Source organism: Somniosus microcephalus, chromosome 1, assembly GCF_052327205.1.
Source record: "Somniosus microcephalus isolate GS21.2 chromosome 1, FLI_Smic_1.0, whole genome shotgun sequence".
Taxonomy (NCBI): domain Eukaryota; kingdom Metazoa; phylum Chordata; class Chondrichthyes; order Squaliformes; family Somniosidae; genus Somniosus; species Somniosus microcephalus.
In genome coordinates this window covers 151048201-151074311 of record NC_140987.1, presented here as the reverse complement: position 1 = coordinate 151074311, position 26111 = coordinate 151048201, and the positions used below count along the sequence as shown (strand labels likewise).

The 26111-nt window shown below is 41.8% G+C and overlaps 1 protein-coding gene across 2 annotated transcripts in view; it reads left to right on the top strand.

Moving 5' to 3' along the window:
* The window catches only part of snx2 (sorting nexin 2), a 76843-nt gene that overhangs the window by 21287 nt on the left and 29445 nt on the right, over positions 1-26111 (top strand). For both annotated transcript variants that reach the window (XR_015078212.1, XM_085986721.1), the window contains exons 3-8: positions 1879-2036; positions 2581-2647; positions 3257-3300; positions 5080-5221; positions 8438-8516; positions 15163-15238. Coding sequence is in view for 1 of the 2 variants with exons in the window: in XM_085986721.1 (XP_085842847.1) it covers positions 1879-2036; positions 2581-2647; positions 3257-3300; positions 5080-5221; positions 8438-8516; positions 15163-15238 (566 nt within the window). In the remaining variant the exon portion in view is untranslated. The remainder of the gene's footprint in view (positions 1-1878; positions 2037-2580; positions 2648-3256; positions 3301-5079; positions 5222-8437; positions 8517-15162; positions 15239-26111) is intronic.

Genomic DNA, 26111 nt, shown 5'->3' with positions numbered 1-26111 from the left:
CTGCAGGGGTCGGTATGGGAATGATACAAAAATTGGCCATGTGGTTGATAGTGAGGGAGAAAGCTGTAGACTGCAGGAAGATATCAATGGACTAGTTAAGTGGGCAGAAAAGTGGCAAATTGAATTAAATCCAGAGAAGTGTGAAGTTATGCTTTTTTGGGAGGGCTAACAAGGCAAGGAAATACACAATAAATGGTCGGATACTAAAGTGTGGAGGAACAAAGAGCCCTTGGGAGTGCATGTCCACAGAACCCTGAAGGTAGCAGGACCAGTAGATAAGGTGGTTAAAGTGTACGGAATACTTTTATTAACCAAAGCATAGAATATCAGCAGGGAGGTTAAGCTTGAACTGTATAAAACACTAGTTAGGCTACAGCTGGAGTACTGCGTACAGTTCTGGTCACCACATTACAGGAAAGGTGTGATTACACTAGAGGGTACAGAGGAGATTTACGAGGATATTGCCAGGACTGCAGAATTTTAGCTGAGGAAAAGCTGGGGTTGTTTTCTTTGGAACAGAGGAGGCTGAAGGGAGACTTAATTGAGGTGTATAAAATTGAGGGGCCTAGGTAGAGTGGATAGGAAGGACCTATTTCCCTTGGCAGAGAGGTCCGTAATCTGGGGATAGATTTAAAGTGATTGGTAGAACGATTAGAGGAGAGTTGAGAACTTTTTTCACCGAGGGTGGTGGGGGAGTGGAACTCACTGCCTGAAAGGGTGGTAGAGGCAGAAACCATCATCCCATTTAAAAAAAAAAAAAGTACAGGAAACTTTCTGGTGTTCGGCACGGATGGGACCGAGCTGGTGCCGTACCATCAAAACTGCCGTAGAAACCAGCGCTAATGTTAAAACATATGGAGCTTTTGAGCTCCGTGTGAATCAACAAATCCTGTTGCTTAGCAACAGCTTCAAAACAGTTGGCCGCAGTTTAAAAGCGTCTCTGTAGCTAAGCAACAGCTTCAGCTAGACCTTGCAGAGCCTGACTTTGGGGGGGGGAAAAGCAACGAGAAGTAAAAAAAACTTATAGGAAACGGCTCCTGAATTTTGCTGGTAGATAGAGCTTTCTGGACATTTAACCTCTGGTTAAATGAAAGTTTCCTGTACTTGTAGGTTATGGCACTTCAAGTGCCTATCCAAGGTTACAGACCAAGAGCTGGAAAGTGGGATTAGGCTGGATAGCTCTTTCAACTGGCAGTTACGATGGGCCAAATGGCCTCATTCTGTGCCATAAATTTCTATGATTCTATGGTATCTGTGTATGCCTACACATTTGTTGGATAATTCCCCTGTAGTGGCTTGCAAAATATGATATTTCTGGATTAAATATTGTAGCTAATATTTTACAACTCTATAGTGATCTACAAGCAAAAATATAATTTTAAACTTGGCACAGTTGGACTGCTCAACTTGTAAATAGGAGGTAGATGGTGACTTTCTTAACTTACATTTTCTATTGGAGCACATTAATTTTTATACTGTGGGAGCTCTGCATGTAGACAATTGAGTTTGGACTCTAACTTTTCCCCTCCCCACCCCCAAGCAAAATCTTTGTTCTGAATAAACTAATGTTGGTGCTTGCAATTGCATTTGTGGCCTGAGTGTTCTGGTTTAAAATAATAACCAGAGAAAAGCAGCACATGGGTTTCAAAATAACTTTTTATAACTATCAAAACTGGAGTGTTTTAAAATGTTCTCGTTTTGCAAAGCATAATACAAAAATGAGTCTAGCCTTACTGCTTTATACATTTTTAGTAACTCTTGGTATGTTGCAGATCAACTATAGAATTTATTGGGTTATCCATAGGAAAGCGGTTCTAAATGTAACCAGTGGTTCTTGCAATACAGCTTCTCCTCTTCCCCTGCATCTTGATTTTTCAGAAGCCACAGAGGAAGTGTCTCTTGACAGTCCAGAAAGGGAAAATATACTTTCTCCAGAACCAACTCCAGCTATTACACCAGTATCTCCAACACTCATTGCCCCACGAGCAGAACTAAAAATGTCTAATCCCATGATGTTTGATCGATCCAAGGAGGAGGTGAGAATGATATCCAATTTCTTGTCAACTTGTTATCTTCATGTGTAATAGTCTGTCCTGCACTTTTCATACAAAAGTTTCTCTTAGTTGGTGTAAGTATCCATTGAGAATGTTAATATAGGATCTTATCCCATCTCTAATATCCAATGCACTTCATATACAGTAAATTACTTTAGTGCAGTTACTATTTAGATGAATGTGGTAACCATTTTGAGCACAGCAGGATGTCACAAACAGCAATGAGATTTATCCATTTTCAAGTTGAGCAATAGAAAAATATTGGTCAGAACACAACACACTGCCATGTTCAAATTGTATAATGGGGTATGTGATTTCTTTCTGATCAGTAATTTTACTGTTCTATTGAGTCACTCCATGAATTATAGTTTTACACTATGGTTTCAACCATAAGGATTCATTTTAAAAATTGGAATTAAGTGCATTGAGTACCTACTTAATTTAGGAGTTCTGTGTGGTGTGCTTAACAGTTCTGAAAGTATTTGGGTCAAGATGCCAATTTTTGTGTCTTTTTTTTTAATTCTAGCTTGAGGAAGAAGCAAATGGCGATGAGTTTGACATTAATGTGTCTGTTTCTGACCCTGAAAAAGTTGGTAAGTAAAAGCTTTAACATAGCTGACCTTGTGTAAAAATTCACCTTATTTTAATAGTCCATTAAAACGTGAGTAATGCTTGGGCTACCTCCTTTACATTGACCCTTTTTAGATCTGACCTTTTTTTATTTTAAGAGTACTTCTGATATTTGTTGCATCTGCTCTAAGCTTAAAACTTTCAGTTCTACTTCTGTTGTCCTTCCCCCTCCTAGTTTTTCTATATTCTGTATATTCCTGTCCTTTGGTTTGCTTTCATTTTACTCTTTTCTATATAATTCTACCCTTTTTTGCCTCCCATTTCCGCTCTGGAAATGGACTTGTTGAGCTAAAGGCCTCTTCCTGTTCAGAACTACTTCGAATAGCTTTCCTGCCACCTTGCTGTGTAGGGCATTGTTTTCCTCCTGTCCATCTTTGTCTGTACCTCTTTCCTGTCCCCAGTCCTCCCCACTCAACTTTTGCCATTTTCCCACATTCATTTTATTTTTGGAACCTACACCAAATGAATAGTTATCCAAATATTTTCTTGCATTTGCTGTTACACAATGAAGTGCTTGCTACTTTCTTATGGCATTATTATGATGAGTCTAAAACATTTTTTTTGCTACTTAGGTGATGGTATGAATGCCTACATGGCTTACAGAGTATCAACTAAGGTAATGGTGGTTAATGGCATGGTGTTTCTGCTAGGGGCACAATCTGCAGAATGCGCTGAGCATTGCCGGTTTTGCCGAGGTGAAGTAACGCTAAAGTTTCTGCGCAAACCTATTTGCATAAGCCCGAACATAAAATCTCCCATTATTCATCGCAATTAAGTAGCATAATGGTCTTGTGACTGGAACAGGGCCAATGGGCCGCCCTCCAGCATCACAGATGAGTGGGATTTCCAAGAAATTAGCAATTCTTCAACTTTGATTTCTGCAGCAGCAAGACCTGAGGCTTCCATTAATTAACTACTGCAGAAGAGCAGGACATACATGTGTGGCTTCAATTGACAGTTGGTCAAGGGTCTTGTGTACCATTGTCTGATAATTGATTGAATTTAAAGTAATTGCAGGGGTAACAAACCTGGGTCAGTGGCTTTAATTGACTGCTGGTTACTGCAAGCCAGGTGATTAATGCTGGATCCATGGGTGGCTTTTCGCACGAGATCTGGGCGCAGTGTGATGAACACCCCCAAACGGGGTGCAGTTGGCGGAAACTCATCTTTCCGACCTGGCGTGTGGCCAGATTTGGTTTGCGGGGACTGCTTTGGGCGAATGGATCTTTGAACCAACTAACTGATACTGTAGCATAAAGTGGTTATGGGTGCAACTTGCACTTAAAAATGCCACAATCTTTAGTGCTATTTCATTTGATACTGCTATCTGGATGGAAATCATTTGGAAACTGCAGGCCACAGACTTTATTTATACCAATGTAATTTTTAGACTTTAATAGGGATTAGTATTTGTTATGTATTGTGTGTTCTCCTCCCACCTGTGGTGGCGTTGTCACAGGAGATAAATGGTTGGGTGTTCTCTGTTAAGTTAAGCTCTTTGTTCGGAACTTTCCAGAACTTCCTTTCCTTCCAATAAAGCACTTCATATTTGAATCTGAGTCCTAAATTGTGTCTAGGTAGAAAGGTACCGACACAACAGTATTTAACGGTATTTCTCTCCCCACCCCACCTTGAGTCTTTTCCACTTTCAGACTATAATGGTACCTTGATGGGGGTATGCTTCCAAAACGGAAATTCTGAGCTAATAGATCTCAAAGCATAGCATGGGAATGAAACCAAATACAGTATGGTAGAAATAAATATTGGACTGTACAATGAAAGCTTCTTATTTACAGCCTAGTCATGTGAAAATTCTAGCAGATAATGAAGTTTTAATTGGTAATTGACTTGTGATTGAGGGTGGGGAGCATGGAGAGAAGCAAGCTGTACCAAACTATCTTGTATCTTAGTACAATATTTGTTTGCATCTCCTTGCATTAGGCTGTACATTTCCTTCAGCAATCTACTGTTAAATGGATGCTGTATTAAGTGTTCCCTTTAAGTGTAGAGTCTAATTTTTTTTAGCAAATATTTTCTTTTTAAAGTAGTTCAGATGCTAACTTGCAGTTTGCATTAGGCTGGACTAAGAATTTGAACTTCACTGGGCCTGAGCCAGGATTAATAAGTACCAGTGATGCTAATTTCAGAGGTGGGAAAAATAATATTCTAAAGATACTTTTTGTATGTTTGAACTGGCTGAATTCAAATTTAGACATTAAAATGACAAACTTGCTTTGCATATAAAATCTAGCATTGACTTTTTCAAATCTCTAGTTAAACATATGGCATCAATTAACTACATTTTTAATTGATGCTTAAAAGGGGTGAATATGCATCAAAACAGTGTGCTTATAAGATGGAGTAATTCTGGATATATTTTTCTTCCATTATACAGACTGCTTTGTCCATGTTCAGCAGCAAAGAATTTACAGTCAAAAGGAGATTTAGTGATTTTCTGGGTCTGCATAGCAAATTAGCTGCAAAGTATATGCACGTGGGCTACATAGTTCCTCCTGCACCAGAAAAAAGCCTTGTAGGTAAGAACAATCATTTATTGTGGTAAAGTGCAATTACCATCTGTCATCTGAGTGGCATTGTTTCCCTGTGGCAACCTTTCACCTTTAGTAATCTGCTTTCTTAGACCCCTTGACATTCAATGGCATTACCATCGCTGAATCCCCCACTATCAACATCCTGGGGGTTACCATTGATCAGAAACTGAACTGGACCAGCCATATAAATACTGTGGCTACAAGAGCAGGCCAGAGGCTGGGAATTCTGCAGAGTGTCTCACCTCCTGACTCCCCAAAGCCTTTCCACCATCTACAAGGCACAAGTCAGGAGTGTGATGGAATACTCTCCACTTGCCTGGATGAGTGCAGCTCCAACAACACTCGAAGCTCGACACCATTCAGGATAAAGCAGCCTGCTTGATTGGCACTCCATCCACCACCTTCAACATTCACTCCCTCCACCACCGGCGCACTGTGGCTGCAGTGTGTACCATCTACAAGATGCACTGCAGCAACTCGCCAAAGCTCCTTCAACAGCACCTTCCAAACCCGCGACCTCTACCACTTAGAAGGACAAGGGCAGCAGACGCATGGGAACATCACCACGTACAAGTTCCCCTCCAAGCCACACACCATCCTGACTTGGACCTGTATTGCCGTTCCTTCACTGTCGCTGGGCCAAAATCCTGGAACTCCCTAACAGCATTGTGGGTGTACCTACACCATATGGACTGCAGTGGTTCAAGGTGGCGGCTCACCACCATCATCTTCTCGAGGGCAATTAGGGATGGGCACTAAATGCAGGCCTAGCCAGCGACGCCCACATCCCATCAATGAATTAAAAAAAAAAAAAAGTGTTGTGCTACAGTATATGGTTTGGCGAGGCTGGTACTGTTTCTCCATCTTCTTAGGCAGTCCCTCAGAGCCGAGAATGACTTGCTTCCACATTAAAAATGAGTTCTCAGGTGACTGAGTCCAATGCGGGACCTACAGTCTCTGCCACAGGTGGGGCAGACGGTGGTTGAAGGGGCGGGTGGGTGGGGTGCTTGGGTTGACTTGCGCTGCCTGCGCTTGGCTTCCACTTGCTCCCGGCGAAGGGACTTGAGGTGTTCAGTGCCTTCCCAGATGCTTCTCCTCCACTTTGTGCGGTCTTGGGCCAGGGATTCCCAGGTATCGATGGGGATGTTGCACTTTTTCAAGGAGGCTTTGAGGGTGTCCTTGAAGTGTTTCCTCTGCCCACCTGGGGGGCTCGTGCCGTGCCGGAGCTCCGAGTAGAGCGTTTTGTTTTGGGAGTCTCGTATCAGGCATGCAGCCAATGTGACTCGTCCATTGGAGCTGATCGAGCGTGGTCAAAGCTTCAGTACTGGGGATGTTGGCCTGAGCAAGGACACTGATGTCAGTACACCTATCCTGCCAATGGATTTGCAGGATCTTGCGGAGGCAGCGTTGGTGGTACCTCTCCAGTGCTTTGAGGTGTCTGCTGTACATGGTCCATGTTTGAGGCATACAGCAGTGTGGGTATCACTGCTGCTCTGTAGACCATGAGCTTAGGATATTCCATGTCTTCTCAGCGAGATTGGTTTTCTAGTGTAGGTGTGGTTAAATCTCTCTTTTTGACAAACACTATTGCTATTTCTTCATCTGCAGAGGTGATGCCTTGGTACCTCCCATTTTTGACTGAACTTTTTCTCCCCATCCTCCTTTCCGCATTATAAACCTGGTGCACATCTGAGAGGGGGAGAAAGAACTTGATCTAAACTATTCTAAATAGTGAAGGCTATTTGCAGAGTCCCACAATGGTGCAACAAACCTCTACAAGAGGGGCAAGTAGGCTTAAATTCTGTATACATCACTAGAATCTACCAGCAACCAGGTTGGAAGGGGTGTTGAGAAGTTAGCAGCCTGCTTCACTTTTTTAGATCTGCCTAGACCTTGAGCCTTGCTAGAAATAGTTACCACTAGTTTTTTAGTGAAACCTATTTCTGTTGGATTTTCTAAAGTTGTCCACCTGCATTTATATGCTATGGAAAAACTGATCATTCGCTTTGATACAGCACATATTTCTGGAAGCTTGATCTCCATATTTTTTTTAGACAACTGATTGGTACACACAAGGTCCCTTTGCCAGGTCGGCCTTTGAGTATTTCTTAAGACCAGATGTGAGAATGGGATTGGAGGGGCTGAAGCCCTTATCCAGTGGCTGGTAATCCTTTAATCTATATCTTTAGGAATTTTTAGACTACTTTTGCTTTGGGAGAATATACTTTATTTTAAACTTGAGGCATCACCTTTCTATGACTTTGAGTGGTGTAAAATTTGAACTGATCTTGCCTTTTTGTACAATGCTTTTCTCTCCCATCTCCCCAACTAAACATCAAGTTCAAGCTGCACTGAAGATCTCTCTCTATCCTTGATTCCAACTCTCTTCAATAATCTTTTCCTCCTTTTTTGGGGTGGGTGAGTGTGGAGAGCTGAAGTTGGAAAAGTTCAGCTGTGTAAGTTCATAGCCTGCTGGATTAGAGTTCAGATTCTCTCTGCCATTTAAATATGAAAAGGATGAGGTTTATTCACTTGGCATTTTAGTAACTTATAAAATTGTGCTTCTGCTCTGGGAGTTATAGAATCTTGCAGCAGAGCAAGAGGCCATTCGGCCCATTGTGCCTATGTTGGCTCTTTGAAGGAGCTATCCAGTTAGTCCTACTACCCTGCTCTTTCCCCATAGCCTTGTAGTTGTTTCCCCTTCAAGTATTTATCCAATTCCCTTTTGAAAGTTATTATTGAATCATCTTCCACTACCCTTTCAGGCAGTGCATTCCAATCATCACTCACTGTGTTAAATAAATTCTGCTCATCTCGCCTCTGGCCCTTTGCCAATTACCTTAAATTTTGTGTCCTCTGGTTACTGACCATCAAAAATAATGAGCAGCAAATCAAAAAGGGTCTAGAAATCTGTGGTTGTCCTTGGCAGGTTCTTACTTGAGAGGAAATTATATTTATTGGCCTGTAAAATAGTTCTGCCTTTGTCTTTTAACCTCAAACGGGTAGGAAATGACCTGAAAGCTTACAAACTTTGGTGCAGGCAGCAACTCCTTAATTGCTATCCCAAAATGCTGGTAAAATTGAGTTGTTGTATTGTTCCTGCACTTGACTGAGTTTTAGCTGTTTAAACCCTGGGCGTATCAGTTTTGTTAGTGCTTCAGTTATGAAATTGGAATAATGCTCCTTTCTTTAATTCTAAAGGCATGACCAAAGTCAAAGTTGGAAAAGAAGATCCATCATCAGCTGATTTTGTTGAAAAAAGAAGAGCATCCTTGGAGAGGTAAATTGCTTTGAAAAAGGGAAATGTGTGATCAAAAAGGAACTTGCAATCTTCAGGAGCCATGTAGAAGACTGTTTCACATTTCAAATCCTGGTGTTCTAAAGCTTGTACTGATCCATGTGCACATGTAAAATGGCGAGTTCTTTTTTGTTCTTATTGAAATCCTTTATTGAGGGCTTTTGTTTCTGTCTCCATGATTGCACATGTTCTTAAAACATTAAGATGAGGATCATTAACTTCCTCATTTGGAGGGAGGTTGGTTTTTAACAGGATCTGTGCATGTAGATATGTGAGCATAGGATCAGCTGTAAATTCTCCCATTCTGTTTGTTTTTTCTTCCCCTGCCCCCTCCATTCCTCAGGGATGGTTGAATGGCCTGATCTTGGGTTTGTGCATATATAATGGCCATTTGGCCAAAATACCTGAGGGTGACTGGCATTCATGGACTTGTGCTCCAGCAAGGAGTTAGCTCCTTTTGGTGAAGGGAATGAGCAAAATCACTGAAGAAATACCCCTAAAGTGAGTCCACCTGTGCCCATTCATATAATTTTAAGAATGTGTCTCTTGTTCCAGAAGCATTATTTATTTTTGCTCTTCAATCCTGGCAAATCCATGCCCTTAGAATGCCTGGCTTGCATTAATCTTCCAGTAGTGTGTAATTTTGTTGCCAAATTTGCTTTGAATTGCAGATACTAAATTCGGGCAAGATTTTAGACCATGGTGACCTGTAATTTGCAATCAGCGGCGAAGCAAAGGCGTTTGGTCCTGGCCACATAGTAAGCTTCCCACAAGATCCTGCGATCTCTGTGGCGAAGTTCAGCTTTTCTGACAGGCAATTGAAATGAGTGTAGTTTAGTGGGAATCCGACAGCAAATTGCTGTAACATCAGCAAGCTGTCTACACAACCAATCACAATGCAGAATTCTCAGACTGAGAACGAGGAAGCGAGTAAGCTCCTTCTGATTCTAACTTTTTTTTAAATGTGTAGAACAAAACAAAGATTGGGGCTCTCATGGCGGGGGTGGGGGAAGCTAAACCTGAAAAAGATGAAAACATTTTTTGATTTAAAAAAAGTTAAGTTTCTTTTTTATTACTGGATAAATTTGCCACTCCCCAAAATTAAAATTAGTTTTTCAGGGCCATAACATATTTGTTTAGCAGTCAATATGCTGTTAAAATCCCAGTTACACCTAATCCAAAAGGGTCTAACTTTTTTAATGGGATATTTAACAACGGTATGTCTTGTTTTGCACACTTTGTACAAAAAATAATAAATTGCAGGACAGTGGAGTATTACAGTTTAAACTCTTAATGAAGCATCAGGTCTGTGAACTCAAACATACATACAGCACCGTGTGGACAAGATGGAGACAGGGCCCCTGGGTCTTAACAATAGCAGTCCTTACAGATGCCTGCAGGCCAATGACAACTCGGCATGTGATCACGTGAATATAATAAGTATTCCTTAGATGTCTGTGGGCCAATGATAATTCAGTATGCAAATGTTACAGGTATTACTGTGGAAGAGCTGAAGTTTTCGTCTGTTTCCCTGATTTCACAGATTACACTGATTTCTGGCTGTGTGGGGAGGGCCACAGCGCAGCTAGTGTCTAAGCAGTGGATGGTCGCAACTTCAGGATTTCCACATTAGGATGCGCATGCGCTACATCCTGAAGTTGTGGTCAGTTTCAAAGGGGTAATAACAGCGCAAAATGTTTGTTCGCTATTATTGCCCACTGCAAATTCCAGGCCAATAGATCTATTTACAATTGGTGATGTAGCACACAAGTTTGGCAAATAGTACAAAAAACACCATGAAGAACTTTAACTTTTTTTTCATTTTTGACCGTCCTGGTTACTGGTGACAGGAGTTCTGTAGATGCATCAAATTATTTCCATTGGGTCAGGAGAAAAGTGAGCTTTCCATCTGATTGCTAGAAGTTGTAAGAACCCCAAACTGAAGTAAACGTCTCTTAGCGAGATTTTTCGATGCAGTTGATGCATTCAGATCTATGGTAGATAATGCTGCATACAGTGTGCAAATACCATTTTGCAGTCTAGAGCTGGACATGATTCAAACAATCAGCCAGTCACAAACCATATCTGAAACAAACCATTTTGCATTTTTAAAGCTGATGGACCTAGATCCAGGACTTCTTAAGTTCTGATTACAGCTTTCTCCCAGATAGAATGAGCAAATGCTCCTTTTTGAGCAGATAACTTGAGTGACATTGACAAACTTAAAAGCTGGTTGTCTACCCTTGGTTAATTCTTGGGTTTCAGGAAAGAAAGAGCATTTGAATTGAATAGTGCTTTGCCTGGATGGCATGTTTTTGGGCAGCTGAGAAATTTCCTAGAGTTGAAGGGACTTTTTAAAAGTTTCCTTTCCTTTTTGATATATAGCTGTCAGTCAAAACCCCTCCAGATTATGTCTAGTAACTAACATTGGTACATAGCCCAGTGTTCATCTCTGCTCTGACATGGCCCCTGCCCACAAAAAAATGCACAAACCCAGGGGAAATAAACAAGGAAAGCCTTGCAGAAGCAAATGTGACTCCTATGGATGAAATCTGGGCTTTGCCAGGCCAAAAGCTAAACCCTCATCCACTGCCAAAAAAAATCTTTTGAATTGAACATACTTAAAGCTTGTCCTGATTTTAATACCATCTCCTGATCACTTGTTTCCCATATCTATTTTATGGATATAAAGTCAAACCACCTCTGGATTCTGTTAACTTTTAATGAATACCTACATTGGTGACTTTAGCAGAGATTGTATTGATAGCATAAATTAAAATGTAATTGCTATTTTTATAGCAAGTCTTTGGGGTTTTTTTAGTTGCAAGTTAGTTTAACTCCATTTTGAGTTCTAAAGTGGTAGCCATTTCAGCTCATGAATTTCAAAATGCCATTCATTCTGTTCCTTGGGCTACAGATGGCTTGCATCCCAGGTTGCTAAGGGAATTGGGGGAGGAGATAGCAGAAGGGCTTGCCATAATTTTCCAATCTTCCCTAGATGTGGGGGAGGTGCCTCAGGATTGGCAAGTGGCAAATGTGACACCATTGTTCAAAGGGTGTAAGGATAATCCTAGTAACTACAGGCTGGTCAGTTTAACATCTGTGGTGGGGAAAGGTTTAAACAATAATCAAGGAAAAAATTAACGGGCACTTGAGGTTTAAGCTAATTAAGGAGAGCCAACACTGATTTGTAAAAGGCTGATCGTGTTTGACTAATATTTAATTTTTTGATGAAGTAACGGAGGATTGATGGAGGGAATGTAATGGATGTTGCCTACATGGATTTTCAGAAGGCATTTGACAAAGTACCACATGGAAGGCTGGTTAATAAAATTGTGGCTCATGGAATAGGTGGGTCAGTGGCAGCTTGGATAAGGAATTGGCTTAAGGACAGAACAGCAAGTTGTGGTAAATGGCTGTTTTTCAGACCGGAGGATGATAGACGGTGGTGTTCTCCAAGGGTCCGTGCTTGGGGCCACTTTTTTTGAGATGTGTGGCAAACAGTGATGATATCAATTGACTGCAACAGGACATAGCAAGGCTAGCAGAATGGGCAGATAAGCGGCAGATGGAATTTAATACAGAAATGTGAGGATGCATTTTGGCAGAAGGAACGGAGAGGCAATATATGCTTAATGGCACAGTTTTAAAGAGTGTGCAGGGACAGAGTGACCTGGGAGTTAATGTGCATAATAGGTCCTGCCACCTTCAGGGACTTGAGTGGTTACAAAGCATATGGGATCTTGGGCTTCATAAATAGAGGTATTGAGTACAAAAGTAGAGAAGTTATACTGAACCTTTTATAAAGTGCTGGTTAGGCCACGACTGGAGTATTGCGTCCAGTTCTGGTCACCACAGTTTAGGAAGGATGTGAAGGCCCTTGAGAGGGTGCAGAGGAGATTTACCAGAATGATTCTGGGGATGGGGGATCTTGGCTACAAGGACAGATTGGAGAAGCTGGATTTGTTTTCATTAGAGCAAAGGAGGTTGAGGGGTGATTTGATAGAGGTGTACAAGATTATGATGGGTTTGGATAGGCTAGATGGGGAAAGGCTGTTCCCACGAGTTGTTGGTACAGGACTAGGACACGATTTAAGGTTTTGGGCAAGAGATACAGGGGGATGTGAAAACTTTTTTAGTGAGTGATGATGACCTGGAATTTGCTGCCGACAGAAGTGGTGGAAGCGGAGACACTCAATGTTTTCAAGGGGAGACTGGATAGGCACTTGAGGGAAATAAACTTGCAGGGCTACGGGGGATAGAGCGGGGGAATGGGAATGACTGGATTGCTCGAGAGCTGGCATGGACTTGATGGGCCGAATGGCCGCCTTCTGTGCTGTTATGCATGACTTCCCAAGGGTGACTAAAAATGGGAGGGGCTCATTTTCTAAAATCAACTTGAAATTGGCAAACACTTTAATCTTCAATCTAGGCTCATTACCTAGGTTTCTCATTTAAGAGGTGAGAAAAGTGTCTCCTAATGTGATTTTTCTTGTTTCCTATCCAGGCGACTTGAGATGTTGGAGTGTTCAAATCTTGGATGGACTTTTTAAATCTTTTAAACATTAGGAGCTTTTGATGCAGAGGTGTTCCTCAAAAGAGGAAACTGAACTTGGTAATTTTTGCAGTGCAGATGTGCGATCTCCATTTTGAGATCAGAGGAGATGGTAAAGCCAAGTTTAGATGACAGACTAAGTAGAGCAGTAAAAGGTGGTTGCTGTTGGCTGAGCCTGCCAGAGGCATTAAATTGTATTTTTGGCAAAAAAAATTATGGGAGCAATTTGAGAGGAAACTAACAAGTCAGTCACGAACTGTTTTAGATGTGCATGATAGATCCTGCCAAAGTCTTTGGAAATGTCCATGGTGATGCCCAGTGAGTCACCATGATGTTGAAAGGCAGGGTGGAGGTACATGAAGATTGCCAATGGAACAGGCATGCTGTAAATTATGCTAGAAGAAGCTGGCATTTTAATGTTCAACTTGTATTCAGCCCCCAATTGCATGTTAGTTTTCCAACATCTTTTGCCATTTAGTTACAGGGTTCTTATTAGAGCAGATAGCAGTATTTTAAGTGACCTAGCCAGTTTAGCAATCCATACAGCATGATCGATCAGAGGATACATTGTCCTATAAGAACAAGACCAATTTTTGAGTGCGCACTTACCACGTGGTGTCTTGCCCAGTGGAAATACTTATCTCCCAAATCTGGAGCAGTGCATCCAGGACTTTGCAATATGCTCACCCTGCTGCCACGGTTCATTGCTAGTATTTGGAAAACAGTATGGATTTGTCACGAGCAGGTCATGGTTGACTTTTAAATTCTTGAAGATATCTGTATAGATAAAGGGAATAAAATATTGGTTGTGCAATTTCAGAGTTTTAGGTGCCACATGAGACTTTTTTTTACAAAAATGAAGGCATGCTCTATTAAAGGGGAATGCAGCTTTATAGATTGAGGGGCAAAGCGAACAGCAAAGATAAATTCATGTTTTTCACAAGTTAGCATAACTTAAGATAGATGAATGCACTTCAATGCAGCCAAACATGGAAAAAAGTACATTTTGGGGAGAACAATGGAAGGAAGTATATCTTCAAACAGGAAGTCTTAAATGTAGGGATGCAGACACATACATTTTTAAAGATGGGAGTGCAAGTAGAAGAGGCTATTTAAAAAGGTGATGGATTTTATATTTGGAGGCCTTGATTGTGAAAGCAGGGACGTGATACTGAATTTGGATAGGCGTCAGTTTGAGTACAAGGCATTGATAAGGCCACCAGTATTGTGTGCAGTTTTGGGCACCCATTATAGGAAAAATTACCACCATAGAGATGCTAGTGGAGATTTATTACAATGATGTTAAATGAGGAGTTATAGTTATGAAGAAAGGCTTAAAAATTTGGGCTTCTCTTCCACTGGAAGGTTGAAGAGGTAATCCTAATATTTTTGGTTAAAATGTGTTTGAGGGTAAAGTGTTTATACTAGTTGACAAGCTGGCAGTGAGGGCTTTTGGATTTGGGATTATCATTAGAAGAATGCAGAAGAACATTAGAATTTTTTTCCCATGGGGTTTAGAACATGGAACACTTTCCCATGAGTGGGTATTAAGGTGCAAACTTGAGCTAGAGAAAACATATTAAATTAATGGCATAGAGTTGTTACAAGATCAAAAATCCATGAATAGCCAAATAATCTATGGGTAACGTGGTTGAGCTGCAAAACTTTGTAGTCTAGATGAGAGAATTGCCTGGTATTATCTTGACATGACTTGCTTTGATGTATGATATTTTGTGCATCTTGATGCACAGAATAAAAATTACATTTCAGAGGAATCTGACATTTCTTTGCCCTTCTTTAAACGTGTTGACGTACCAAAAGGTCAGTGATTAATTGTCTGCATCAGATGGAAGACTTTGTGTGGAAGACTGACTCTTGTCTTGCATGAAATCAAACGAAACACAAGAATTGATATTTGAAATGCAGAAGCTATCTTAAGTTGTGGTTAACATCCACACTATACTAAATAACTTAGATTAACAACGTGTGTGTATATATGAACAATTTTTTAAACAACTTTGATTTCTGATCAAAGATGAGAAATTTATAGGAATATCATTTCTTAAATCTCAGGTATCTGCAGCGGACAATAAAGCATCCAACCCTGTTGCAAGATCCTGATTTACGGCAGTTTTTAGAAAGTAATGAGGTAAGTGTAATGCCATTTCAGAATGTTTAATTCTGAAATAGCATTTTATCTTGACTGAAAATATTTGATCTTGAGGGTTTCCCTCAATGATGCAGTGGGTAAATTCAAGGTGTGGTGTGGTATTATGTCATACAGAGCAGAAAGGCCCTAAATATGATCTCTGATCTATGTTGAGATAGCTGAGGTCTAGGGGATGGGGAAAGAGGTTGATGCTACTTTTTATGACTACTGCTAGGAAGTATTTTTAAATATAATGCCCCATAGTCTGATAGCCTGGCCAAGCATAAGAATTAGGAGCAGGAGTAGGCCATATGGCCCCTCGAGCCTGCTCCGCCATTCAATAAAATCATGGCTGATCTTTGACCTCCACTCCACTTTCCTGCCCTATCCCCATATCCCTTGATTCCTCGAGTCCAAAAATCTGTCAATCTCAGCCCTGAATATACTCAACGACTGAGCATCCATAGCCCTTAAAGTGTTGAGTGTTTGGAATTCTCTGCCCCAGAGTGAAGAAATTCCTCCTCATCTCAGTCTTAAAAGGCTGACCCCTTCTCCTGAGACTGTGCCCCCTAGTTCTAGACTCCAGCCAGGGGAAACCATCTCTTTGCATTTATCCTGTCAATCCCCCTCAGAATCTTGTATGTTTCAGTGAGATCACCTCTCTGGGCCTATACTCTCGAGTTTAGAAGAAAATCTACTCAATCTCTCATACGACAATCCTCTCATCCCAGGAATCAATCTAGTGAACCTTTTGTTGCACTGCCTCTAAGGCAAGTATATCCTTCCTTGGATATGAAGACCAAAACTGTTCACAGTACTCCAGGTGTGGTCTCCCCAAAGCCCTGTACAGTTGTAGCAAGACTTCCTTACTCTTGTACTCTAACCCTCTAGCAATGAAGGCTAACATGCCATTTCCATTCCTAATTGCTTGCTGCACCTGCATGCTGACTCTCGTCCCTTTTATTAGGACACTTCAATATCTCTGAACACCAACATTTAATAGTTTCTCACCATTTAAAAAATATTGGACCAGATTTTGCGACCCTTATGGATGCGTATGAGGCATGTACGCACCCTTGGGGCCGTGCAAGTGCCAGAACTGGCTCTCGCGATCTGTCAAGAATCTCTTGACAGATCATCTGCATGCACAAGAAAAGTGCCTCTGTGGGTGGAGAGTTGCGCTTTTTGTACAACTTCTGCCTGCTGAATGACTCTCATTCTTACGCCTGGTAAAAGCAGGCGTAGGGCCTGCTTTTACCAGCTTGAGGTTTTTTAAATTGAAAAATGAAATTTGATAATTCATTTATACATTAAAAATACCCTTAAAAGGTACATTTTTAACCCTGTAAACATTTAATTTTTCAAAATTAAAATTTTTAAATGGCATTTTAATTCATTTTAAATGTTTTTAAAATTTAATGTGTTGGTGCATTTTTTAGGTGATTCCCCATTCATACTTTTGACAGTTCTATACGTACAGAACTGTCAAAGTTGAATGGGGATTCCCTTCTTCCGTTGGTTGGGCTGGTCCACATGATCCCAGGAGCGCCTATGAACCGCATGTGCCTCTGGGATACATGGGGCTCTGCCTGCGCAGACCCAGAGAGGCCCAGGAGCGCAAGCCGCCATTCTTCCCAGGCCACCAGGTAAGTTCATAGATTTTTTTTTCCCCCCCAATAGGAAGCCTCCTATTGAAAATTTGGGGCCATTCTGTTTTTCTATTCCTACCAAACTGAATAACCTCACATTTCTGTGCATTATACTCCATCTGCCACCTTATTGCCCACTCACTTAACCTGTCTATATCCCTTTTGCAGGCTCTCTGCGTCCTCATCACAGCTTACTTTCCCACCTAGCTTTGTATTGTCAGCAAACTTGGATACATTGCACTCCGTTTCTTCATCTAAGTTAACAATATAGATTGTAAATAGCAGAGGCCCAAGCACTGATCCTGGTGGCACCCCAATATTTACAACCTGCCAATCTCAAAATGACCTGTTTATCCCTACTCTTTTCTGTCCATTAGCCAATCCTCTCTCCATGCTAATATATTGCCCCCAACCCCTTTGTGCCCTTATTTTGTGTAACAACCTTTTATGTGGCACTTTATTGAATGCCTTTTGGAAACCCAAATATACTACATCCACTGGTTCCCCATTATCTACCTTGATAGGTACATTTTAATAAAACCATGTTGACTCTGTCTAGTCATACTATGACTTTCTAAGTGCCCTGTTAACAAGCCAAGTAATGGATTCCAGCACTTTCCTGCCAACTGATGCCTGGCTAACTGGCCTGCAGATCCCTGTTTTCTCTCTTGAATAGCAGGCTTACATTTGCTACCTTCCAATCTGCTGGGACTGTTCCTGAATCTAGGGAATTTTGGAAGAGTGCAACCAATGCATCCACTACCTCTGCGCCACCTCTTAGAACCCTAGGATTTTGGCCATCCGGTCCAGGGGATTTGTTGGCTTTTAGTCCCATTAGTCTCGAGTACTTTTTCTCTACTGATATTGATAAACTTGTGTAGGCTCAAACATGAATGGTTACTGGAGCAGTGGATTTGTGCTACTAGAACATGTGGAATCCTACTATGAATGAGGAGTTGTTGCTTTCAGTAGAGGGGAACAGATTGGGCAATAAATTGTCTATATAAAACACTATCTGGAACACCTCACTACAAAATAACAAGTGGATGCAGCTTCAAACTAAAAGATCAAGTTAAGGTGTGGTGTAATCTTTAACGATTAACATGGAGAATAGACTTGGAGGTAGCTCACCTGTCCAGAAAGTAAAGTAGTGAAGGTGAAAGCCCTGGAATAATTTTACAAAACAGTTGGAAGCTATAATGGGACTGTGAAATCTTTTTGGATGGATGAGTCAAGATGGGCTAAATGCCCTTAAGAACATAATAGGAGCAGGATATAGACCATGCGGCACTGAGCCTACTCTGCCATTCAGTAAGATCATGGCTGATATTCTACCTTAACTCCACCTTTCTGCACTATCCCCATATCCCTTGGTTCCCTCCCAGCATCTACCCTGTCAAGCCCATTACATTTTTTACATTTCAACATGATCACCTCATTCTTTGAAACTCTAGGGAATATAGGTGTAGTCTAATCAGTCTCTCCTCATAGGACAATTTCTCCCCCCCCCCCCCCCACCACCAAATCCCAGGAACCAGTCTACTGAATCTTTGTTGCACTCTCCAAGGCAAGGAAATCAAAACACTGCACAGTACTCCAGGTGTGGTCTCACCCAAGGCCCTATATAATTGCAGTAAGATTTCTGTACTCCACTCCACTCCTCTTGTAATAAAGGCCAACATACCATTTGCTTTCCTAATTGCTTGCTGTACTTGCATGTTAACTTTCTGTGATTTTAGCGTACAAGGACAGCCAGGTCCCTTGATGTGAATAGGAGGTAGTGAGACATAAATAGTATTTCTAAGCATGGTATCCTCTTTTCACTCTTTTTCCCCCCCCCCCCCCCCCCCCCAACCTTCATATGAAACCATCATTATTTTCTGACCAATAATGAGTTTGGCTTTAAACATGGAAAGGGAGAAAGCATAGCAGTGAGACTGCTGTTTTTTTGGAAGCTAAGCAATCCAGTTGCTTTGGATAGTCATAGGAGGATGCAGAGAAACTCCAGTATGATTTGGGCAGAAGCATGGCAGATGCAATATAACGTGGATAAATGTGAGGTTATCCACTTTGGTGGCAAAAACAGGAAGGCAGATTATTATCTGAACGGCAATAGATTGGGAGAAGGGGAACTGCAACAAGACCTGGGTGTCCTTGTGCACCAGTTGCTGAAGGTAAGCATGCAGGCGGTTAAGAAGGCAAATGGTATGTTGGCCTTCCTAGCGGGAGGGTTTGAGTGCAGGAACAAGGATGTCTTGCTGCAGTTGTACAGGGCCTTGGTGAGACCGCACCTTGAGTATTGTGTACAGTTTTGGTCGCCTTACCTGAGGAAGGACGTTCTTGCCATGGAAGGAGTGCAGCGAAGATTCACCAGGATGATACCTGGGATGGTAGGAATGATGTATGAGGAGAGCTTGGGTCAATTGGGCTTGTACTTGCTGGAGTTTAGAAGAATGAGAGGGGATCTCATTGAAACTTATAAAATTCTGACAGGACTGGACAGACTAGATGCAGGAAGGATGTTCCCGATGGTCAGGGAGTCCAGAGCCAGGGGTCACAGTCTAAGGATAAGGGGTAGGCCATTTAGGACAGAAATGAGGAGGAATTTCTTCACCCAGAGAGTGGTGAACCTGTGGCATTCTCTACCACAGAAGGCAGTAGAGGCCAATTCATTAAATATATTCAAGAAGGAGTTGGATATACTTAAGGCTAAAGGGATCAAGGGGTATGGGGAGAAAGCAGGGACAGGGTACTGAATTTGGATGATCAGCCATGATTGCATTGAATGGGGGAGCAGGCTCGAGGGGCCGAATGGCCTACTCCTGCTCCTATCTTCTGTGTTTCTATTCTGTCAATGCTTCCCATTGAATCTACTGCAATTAAGCTGAATTCAGTTGATTGAGTAGTTGCTGGATGGGGAATCTTCACTTTGATCTGATCAAGTGGATTACATGAAATTGTATATAATGGGAGATAGAATTGCTGTAGTTGTGTAGGAATTTTCTATATTTAAATTTTAAAGAATGTTTTCAGCAAATTTTCCCTTGAGTCATGTCCAGTTTAGTAAAATTTTGGATGGGGGTGTTGGGATATTTGAGGTAGGAAATGCACAAGAGGGTCCCTGAACTGTTCTACTCTTGTTCTGTACAATTCTTGCTGTAAAATGTTTGTTGGCTGCCTACTCATGGGTTAAATGTTGATGCCAGCAATTTCTTGCATGAAGCTCGGGCACTGACTTTCAAGTCTTTGTAGAAATACAAGATCTGTAATAATGGGAATAGTTTCTTGTCTAACAAATCACCACCTGGCATCAGCTCTTCAAAGTATTTTCTCCAGTTATCCATATCAAGTTTTGGGGTTAGCTGAGTTCTAAGAGACCAAGCTAGCCCTTCCCTGGGGGTGGGAGGATGGGGAGGAAGGAAGAGAGCACTTGCTTTTCAAAATAAAAGTACAAATTACTCATGCACCGCCTATGTATTTCGTGTTTTACTTAGTGTTGATGAAGTTTGTGCAAATGATAAGTTTGCTATACGCGATGGCTGGTGCAACCTGACGGCTAAGATCCTGGTGGTGGTGGGTGGCTCTGTGCTATCTTCATCTTTGCCAGCATTTCAGATTTAAAATGTACTGTTTGAAATAATCTGCAAAGCATATTTGATAGTGCAACTTACTCTTCTGCAAAGAATACCATGGATGACCTTTCTGGGGAGGGAAGGAGAAGTCTGTGTAGAGAATTTTTTAACTTGTTTGTCAAATGCTACTCTTTCATCAAAAAAATCAATACATTTAAGGTCAAAGAACTGGAGCTTTGTTGGTTCACTGCACTGTAAACATTTTTCAAGTGATGAGCCTTCAAATCCCTCATTCTTTCTCTTTCTCTCCCCCCCCCCTCCATTCCACAATTTGGCAGAGTATTTAGTCATAGTCTTAGCAATCCACTACCCTCACTTTCCACTAGCCTTTTTATTTATAAAAAAAAAAAAAAAAAAAACTTTTTGAAACTCATCTTTTTAACCACACTTTCAGTTTCCCTTCCACCATAGGGCTGGAGGAGATCATGAAAGTAGGAGTGGCAAGGCCATGAAAGAATTTCAAGAAGAATATTGGTTGATTCTCTGGGACTTGGAAAGCCAGATGAGATTTGAAAAGATGGGTGATGGCGACATTGGCATTTGTACAGTTGAGAACCAGGGTTGCAGCATTCTGGGTCAATTGGTAGGAAGGAGAGTTTTGAAGTCCAGAGGTGATCAGTTTGGATTTGGGCTTTGGGAGTGGGGAAGAAGTAGGGCTAGTCAGGTGATGTAGAGGTGAAAGTAAGTGGTCCCATTGGATGTGGAGAAGGAGCCAGAGTTGAGCAATATAACAAGGTTGATTACTTGGAGGTTAAGCAGAAGGGAAATTGATTAGAGGCTGGAGGTGCATAACTGTTTGTAGGAGTTGAAGAGAATAGTTATTATATAAATAAAAGGAATGTAGTAGATGTGAGGTTTTCAGGCTGGTAATGAGGGAATGTAGCAACATGGATGCAAAGTTGATTGGTAAATGAAAGGTTATAGAGTTGATGAGTACTACTTGGATTGGAGAGAAGGGTTGGAAGTGGCATTCCAGGGGTCAGTGCTGGGTTCCCTTCCCTATGTATAGATTTGGGCTTGAGCATAGAGAGCTGGCAATGCAAATTGAGGAAATGTTGGCCAACAGCATGGAGGAATATCTGCTTCAAGAGTATGGATTGGTGAAAAGGGCAGAGAGCTGACACTCAATTTAGTATGTATGTGTGTGTGTGTGTGAGGAGGAGGAAGGAAAAATGAGGAATAGAAGGATGCAGATAGATGTAGATCAACAGACACCTTGTGGTTTAAAAATGTAATTCCAAAGGTGGTAGTACAGGTAGATAATACCATAAAACCCAAAAATGTTACTGGCCTTTTTATGGTATCATAGAATGGTTACAGCACAGAAGGAGGCCATTCGGCCAGTCAAGCCTGTGCCGGCTCTATGCAAGAGCACTTCAGCTAGTCCCACTCCCCGCCCTTTCCCCATAGCTCTGCAAAAAATGTTCCTTCCGGTACTTATCCAATTCCCTCTTGAAAGCTACAATTTAATCTGCCTCCGCCACCCTTTCAGGCAGTGCATTCCAGATCCTAACCACTTGCTGCGTTTAGATTAAAAAAAACATTTTTCCTCATGTTGCCTTTTTCTTTTGCCAATTCCCCTTCAATCTATGTTCTCTGGTTCTTGACCCTTCTGCCAATGGGAATGGTTTCTGTCCCTCTGCTTTGTCTAAACACCATGATTTTGAATACCTCTCAAATCCCCTCTTGACCTTCTCTGCTCTAAGGAGAACAACCCCAGCTTTTCCATTCTATCCATGCAACTGAAATCCCTCGTACCTGGAACCATTCTTGTAAATCTTTTCTGCACCCTCTCTAAGGCCCTCTCTAAGGCCATCATATCCTTCCTAAAGTGCAGTGCCCAGAATTAGACACAATACTCCAGTTGAGGCCAAACCAGTGTTTTATAAAGGTGGTTCATAACTTCCTTGCTTTTGTACTCTATGCCTCTATTTATGGAGCCCAGATCCCATGCTTTTTTAACTGCCTTCTCAACCTGCCCTGCCATCTTCCAACAATTTGTGCACATATACCCCCAGATCTTTCTGTTCCTGCACCCCCTTTAGAAATGTACCCTTCAGTTTATATTGCCTCTCCTCGTTCTTCCTACCAAAATGTATCGCTTCACACTTTTCTGCATTAAGTTTCATCTGCCACGTGTCCGGCCATTCCACCAGCCTGTCTGTCTTCCTTGAAGTCCATCACTATCCTTGCTGTTCACTATACTTCCAAGTTTTGTCATCTGCAAATTTTGAAATTGTACCCTGTATACCCAAGTCCAAGTCATTAATATAGATCAAGAAAAGCAGTGGTCCTAGTACCAACCCCTGGGGAACACCACCTTCCTCCAGTTTGGAAAAACAACTGTTCACCACTACGGGTTCCTGTCACTTAGCCAATTTCATATCCATGCTGCCACTGTCTCTTATTCCATGGGCTTCAACTTTGCTGACGAGCCTATTATGTGGCACTTTATCAAATGCCTTTTGGAAGTCCATGTACACCACATCAACTGCATTGCCCTCATCACCCCCCCCCCCCCCCCCCCCCCCAAAACAAACTCAATCAAGTTAGTTGAACACAATTTGCCTTTAACATCCGACTGAAAACAAGGGCATATAAGGTAGCCAAATCTAGTGGGAGGATAGAAGATTGGGAAGCATTTAAAAGCCAGCAAAGAATAACTAAAAGATTAATTAAGAAAGGGAAGATAGATTATGAAAGTAAACTAGCAAAAAATATAAAAACAGATGGCAAGAGTTTCTACAGCTACATAAAAAGAAAAAGGGTGGCTAAAGTGAACGTTGGTCCCTTAGAGGATGGGACCGGGAAACTAGTGGTGGGGAACATGGAGATGGCAAAGACGCTGAACAAATATTTTGTATCCGTCTTTACAGTAGAGGACACTAAAAATATCCCAACACTGGACAAACGGGGCGGTGGGGGTGGGGGGGGGGGGAGCTAAACACGATTAAAATCACTAAGGAGATGGTACTCAGTAAAATAATGGGACTTAAGGCGGATAAATCCCCCGGACCTGATGGCCTACATCCTAGGGTCTTGAGAGAAGTGGCGGTAGGGATTGTGGATGCATTGGTGATTATTTTCCAGAACTCCCTGGACTCAGGAAAGGTCCCGGCAGATTGGAAAACTGCTAATGTAACGCCCTTATTTAAGAAGGGAAGTAGACAAAAAGCTGGAAACTATAGACCAGTTAGCCTAACATCTGTGGTTGGCTAAATGTTGGAGTCCATTATTAAGGAAACAGTAACAGAGCATTTGGATAAACATAATTTAATAGGACTGAGTCAGCATGGTTTTATGAAGGGGAAGTCATGTTTGACAAATTCTTTGAGGATGTAACATACAGGGTGGATAAAGGGGAACCAGTGGATGTAGTGTATTTGGACTTCCAAAGGCATTTGACAAGGTTCCACACAAGATTACTGATCAAGATAAGAAATCACGGGATTGGGGGTAATATACTGGCATGGGTGGAAGATTGGCTATCTAACAGAAAACAGAGTTGGGATAAATGGTTCATTCTCGGGCTGGCAATCAGTAACGAGTGGTGTTCCGCAGGGGTCAGTGCTGGGACCCCAACTCTTTACAATCTATATTAACGATTTGGAGGAAGGGACTGAGTGCAACATATCCAAGTTTGCTGACGATACAAAGATGGGAGGGAAAGCAGTGAGTGAGGAGGACATAAAAAACCTGCAAAAGGACATAGACAGGCTAAGTGAGTGGGCAGAGATTTGGCAGATGCAATATAATGTTGGAAAGTGTGAGGTTATGCACTTTGGCAGAAAAAATCAAGAGCAAGTTATTATCTAAATGGCGAGAAAGTGCTACAGTACAAAGGGATCTGGGGGTCCTGGTGCATGAAACACAAAAAGTTAGTGTGCAGCAAGTGATCAGGAAGGCCAATGGAATCTTGGCTTTATTGCAAGGGGGATGGAGTATAAAAACAGGGAAGTCTTGCTGCAGTTATACAGGGTATTGGTGAGGCCACACCTGGAATACTGCATGCAGTTTTGGTTTCCATATTTAAGAAAAGATATACTTGCTCTCAAGGCGGTTCAGAGAAGGTTCACTTGGTTGATTCTGGAGATGAGGGGGTTGACGTATGAGGAAAGGTTGAGTAGGTTGGGCCTCTACTCATTGGAGTTCAGAAGAATGAGAGGTGATCTTATCGAAACATAAGATAGTGAGGGTGCTTGATCAGGTGGATGCGGTGAGGATGTTTCCACTGATGGGTGAGACTAGAACTAGGGGGCATAATCTAAGAATAAGGGGCTGCCCTTTCAGAACTGATGAGGAGAAACTTCTTCACTCAGAGGGTAGTAAATCTATGGAATTTGCTACCCGAGAGCTGCAGAAGCTGCAACATTAAATAAATTTAAAATGGAGATAGTTTCCTAGCAGATAAGGGAATTAGGGGTTACGGGGAGAGGGCAGGGAAGTGGACGTGAGTCTAGATTCGGATCAGCCATGATCCTATTGAATGGCAGAGCAGGCCCGAGGAGCCGTATGGCCTACTCCTGCTCCTACTTATGTTCCTTAATTAATCCACATTTGTCCCAGTAACTGTTAACTTTGTCCCAGATTATTGTTTCCAAAAGCTTCCCCACTACTGAGGTTAAACTGACTGGCCTGTAGCTGTGGGTTTATCCTTATTATCTTTTTTGAACAATTGTGTAACATTTGCAATTCTCCAGTCCTCTGGCACCACCCCCATATCTAAAGAGGATTCGAAGATTATGGCCAGTACCTCTGCAATTTCCACCTTTACTTCCCTTGGCATCCTAGGATGCATCTCATCTGCTCCTGGTGACTTACCTACTTTAAGTACAGCCAGCCTTTCTAGAACCACCTCTCTCTCAATTTTTTATCCCATCCAGTATCTCAACTACCACCTCTTTCACTGACTGGCAGCATCTTCTTTGGTAAAGACAGATGCATAGTACTCATTCACTTGGCCATTGCTGGGACTAGAGTCCTGGTGGATCATATAACTAGGGCTGTAGAGAGGGCTTTAAACTAACTAGTGGGGGGGGAGGTTCCTAGAGAGCAAATAATAAAAATGACAACAGAGAAGGTCATAGACTTAGGTAGCAGTGGGGAAATTAAAAACCAGAGCGTGTCAGGAAGGGGCAGAAGGTATGGAGTAAAAGGTAAAGTAATAAAAAGGGCAAAAGCAGGAACTAAGTGTCACAAAACATCTTTGAAAGTTCTCTATCCGAATGCACGTAGCATTCGTAACAAAATAGACGAGTTAATGGCACAAATAATTACATATGGGTATGATCTTGTGGCCATTACAGAAACATGGCTGCAGGGTGACAATGCCTGGGAATTAAACATACCAGGTTATTTAACGATCAGGAAGGACAGGCAGGAAGGAAGGGGAGGTGGGGTGGCTATGTTAATGGAAGGAATCACTAATACAGAGAAATGATATTGGGTCAAAAGATCAGGATAATGAAACAGTTTGGGTGGAGGTAAGGAATAATAAGGGGGAAAAAAACACTAGTGGGCGTAGTCTATAGGCCTCCGAACAGTTGCAACTCTGTTGGACGGAGTATCAATCAGGAAATAGTTGAGGCTTGT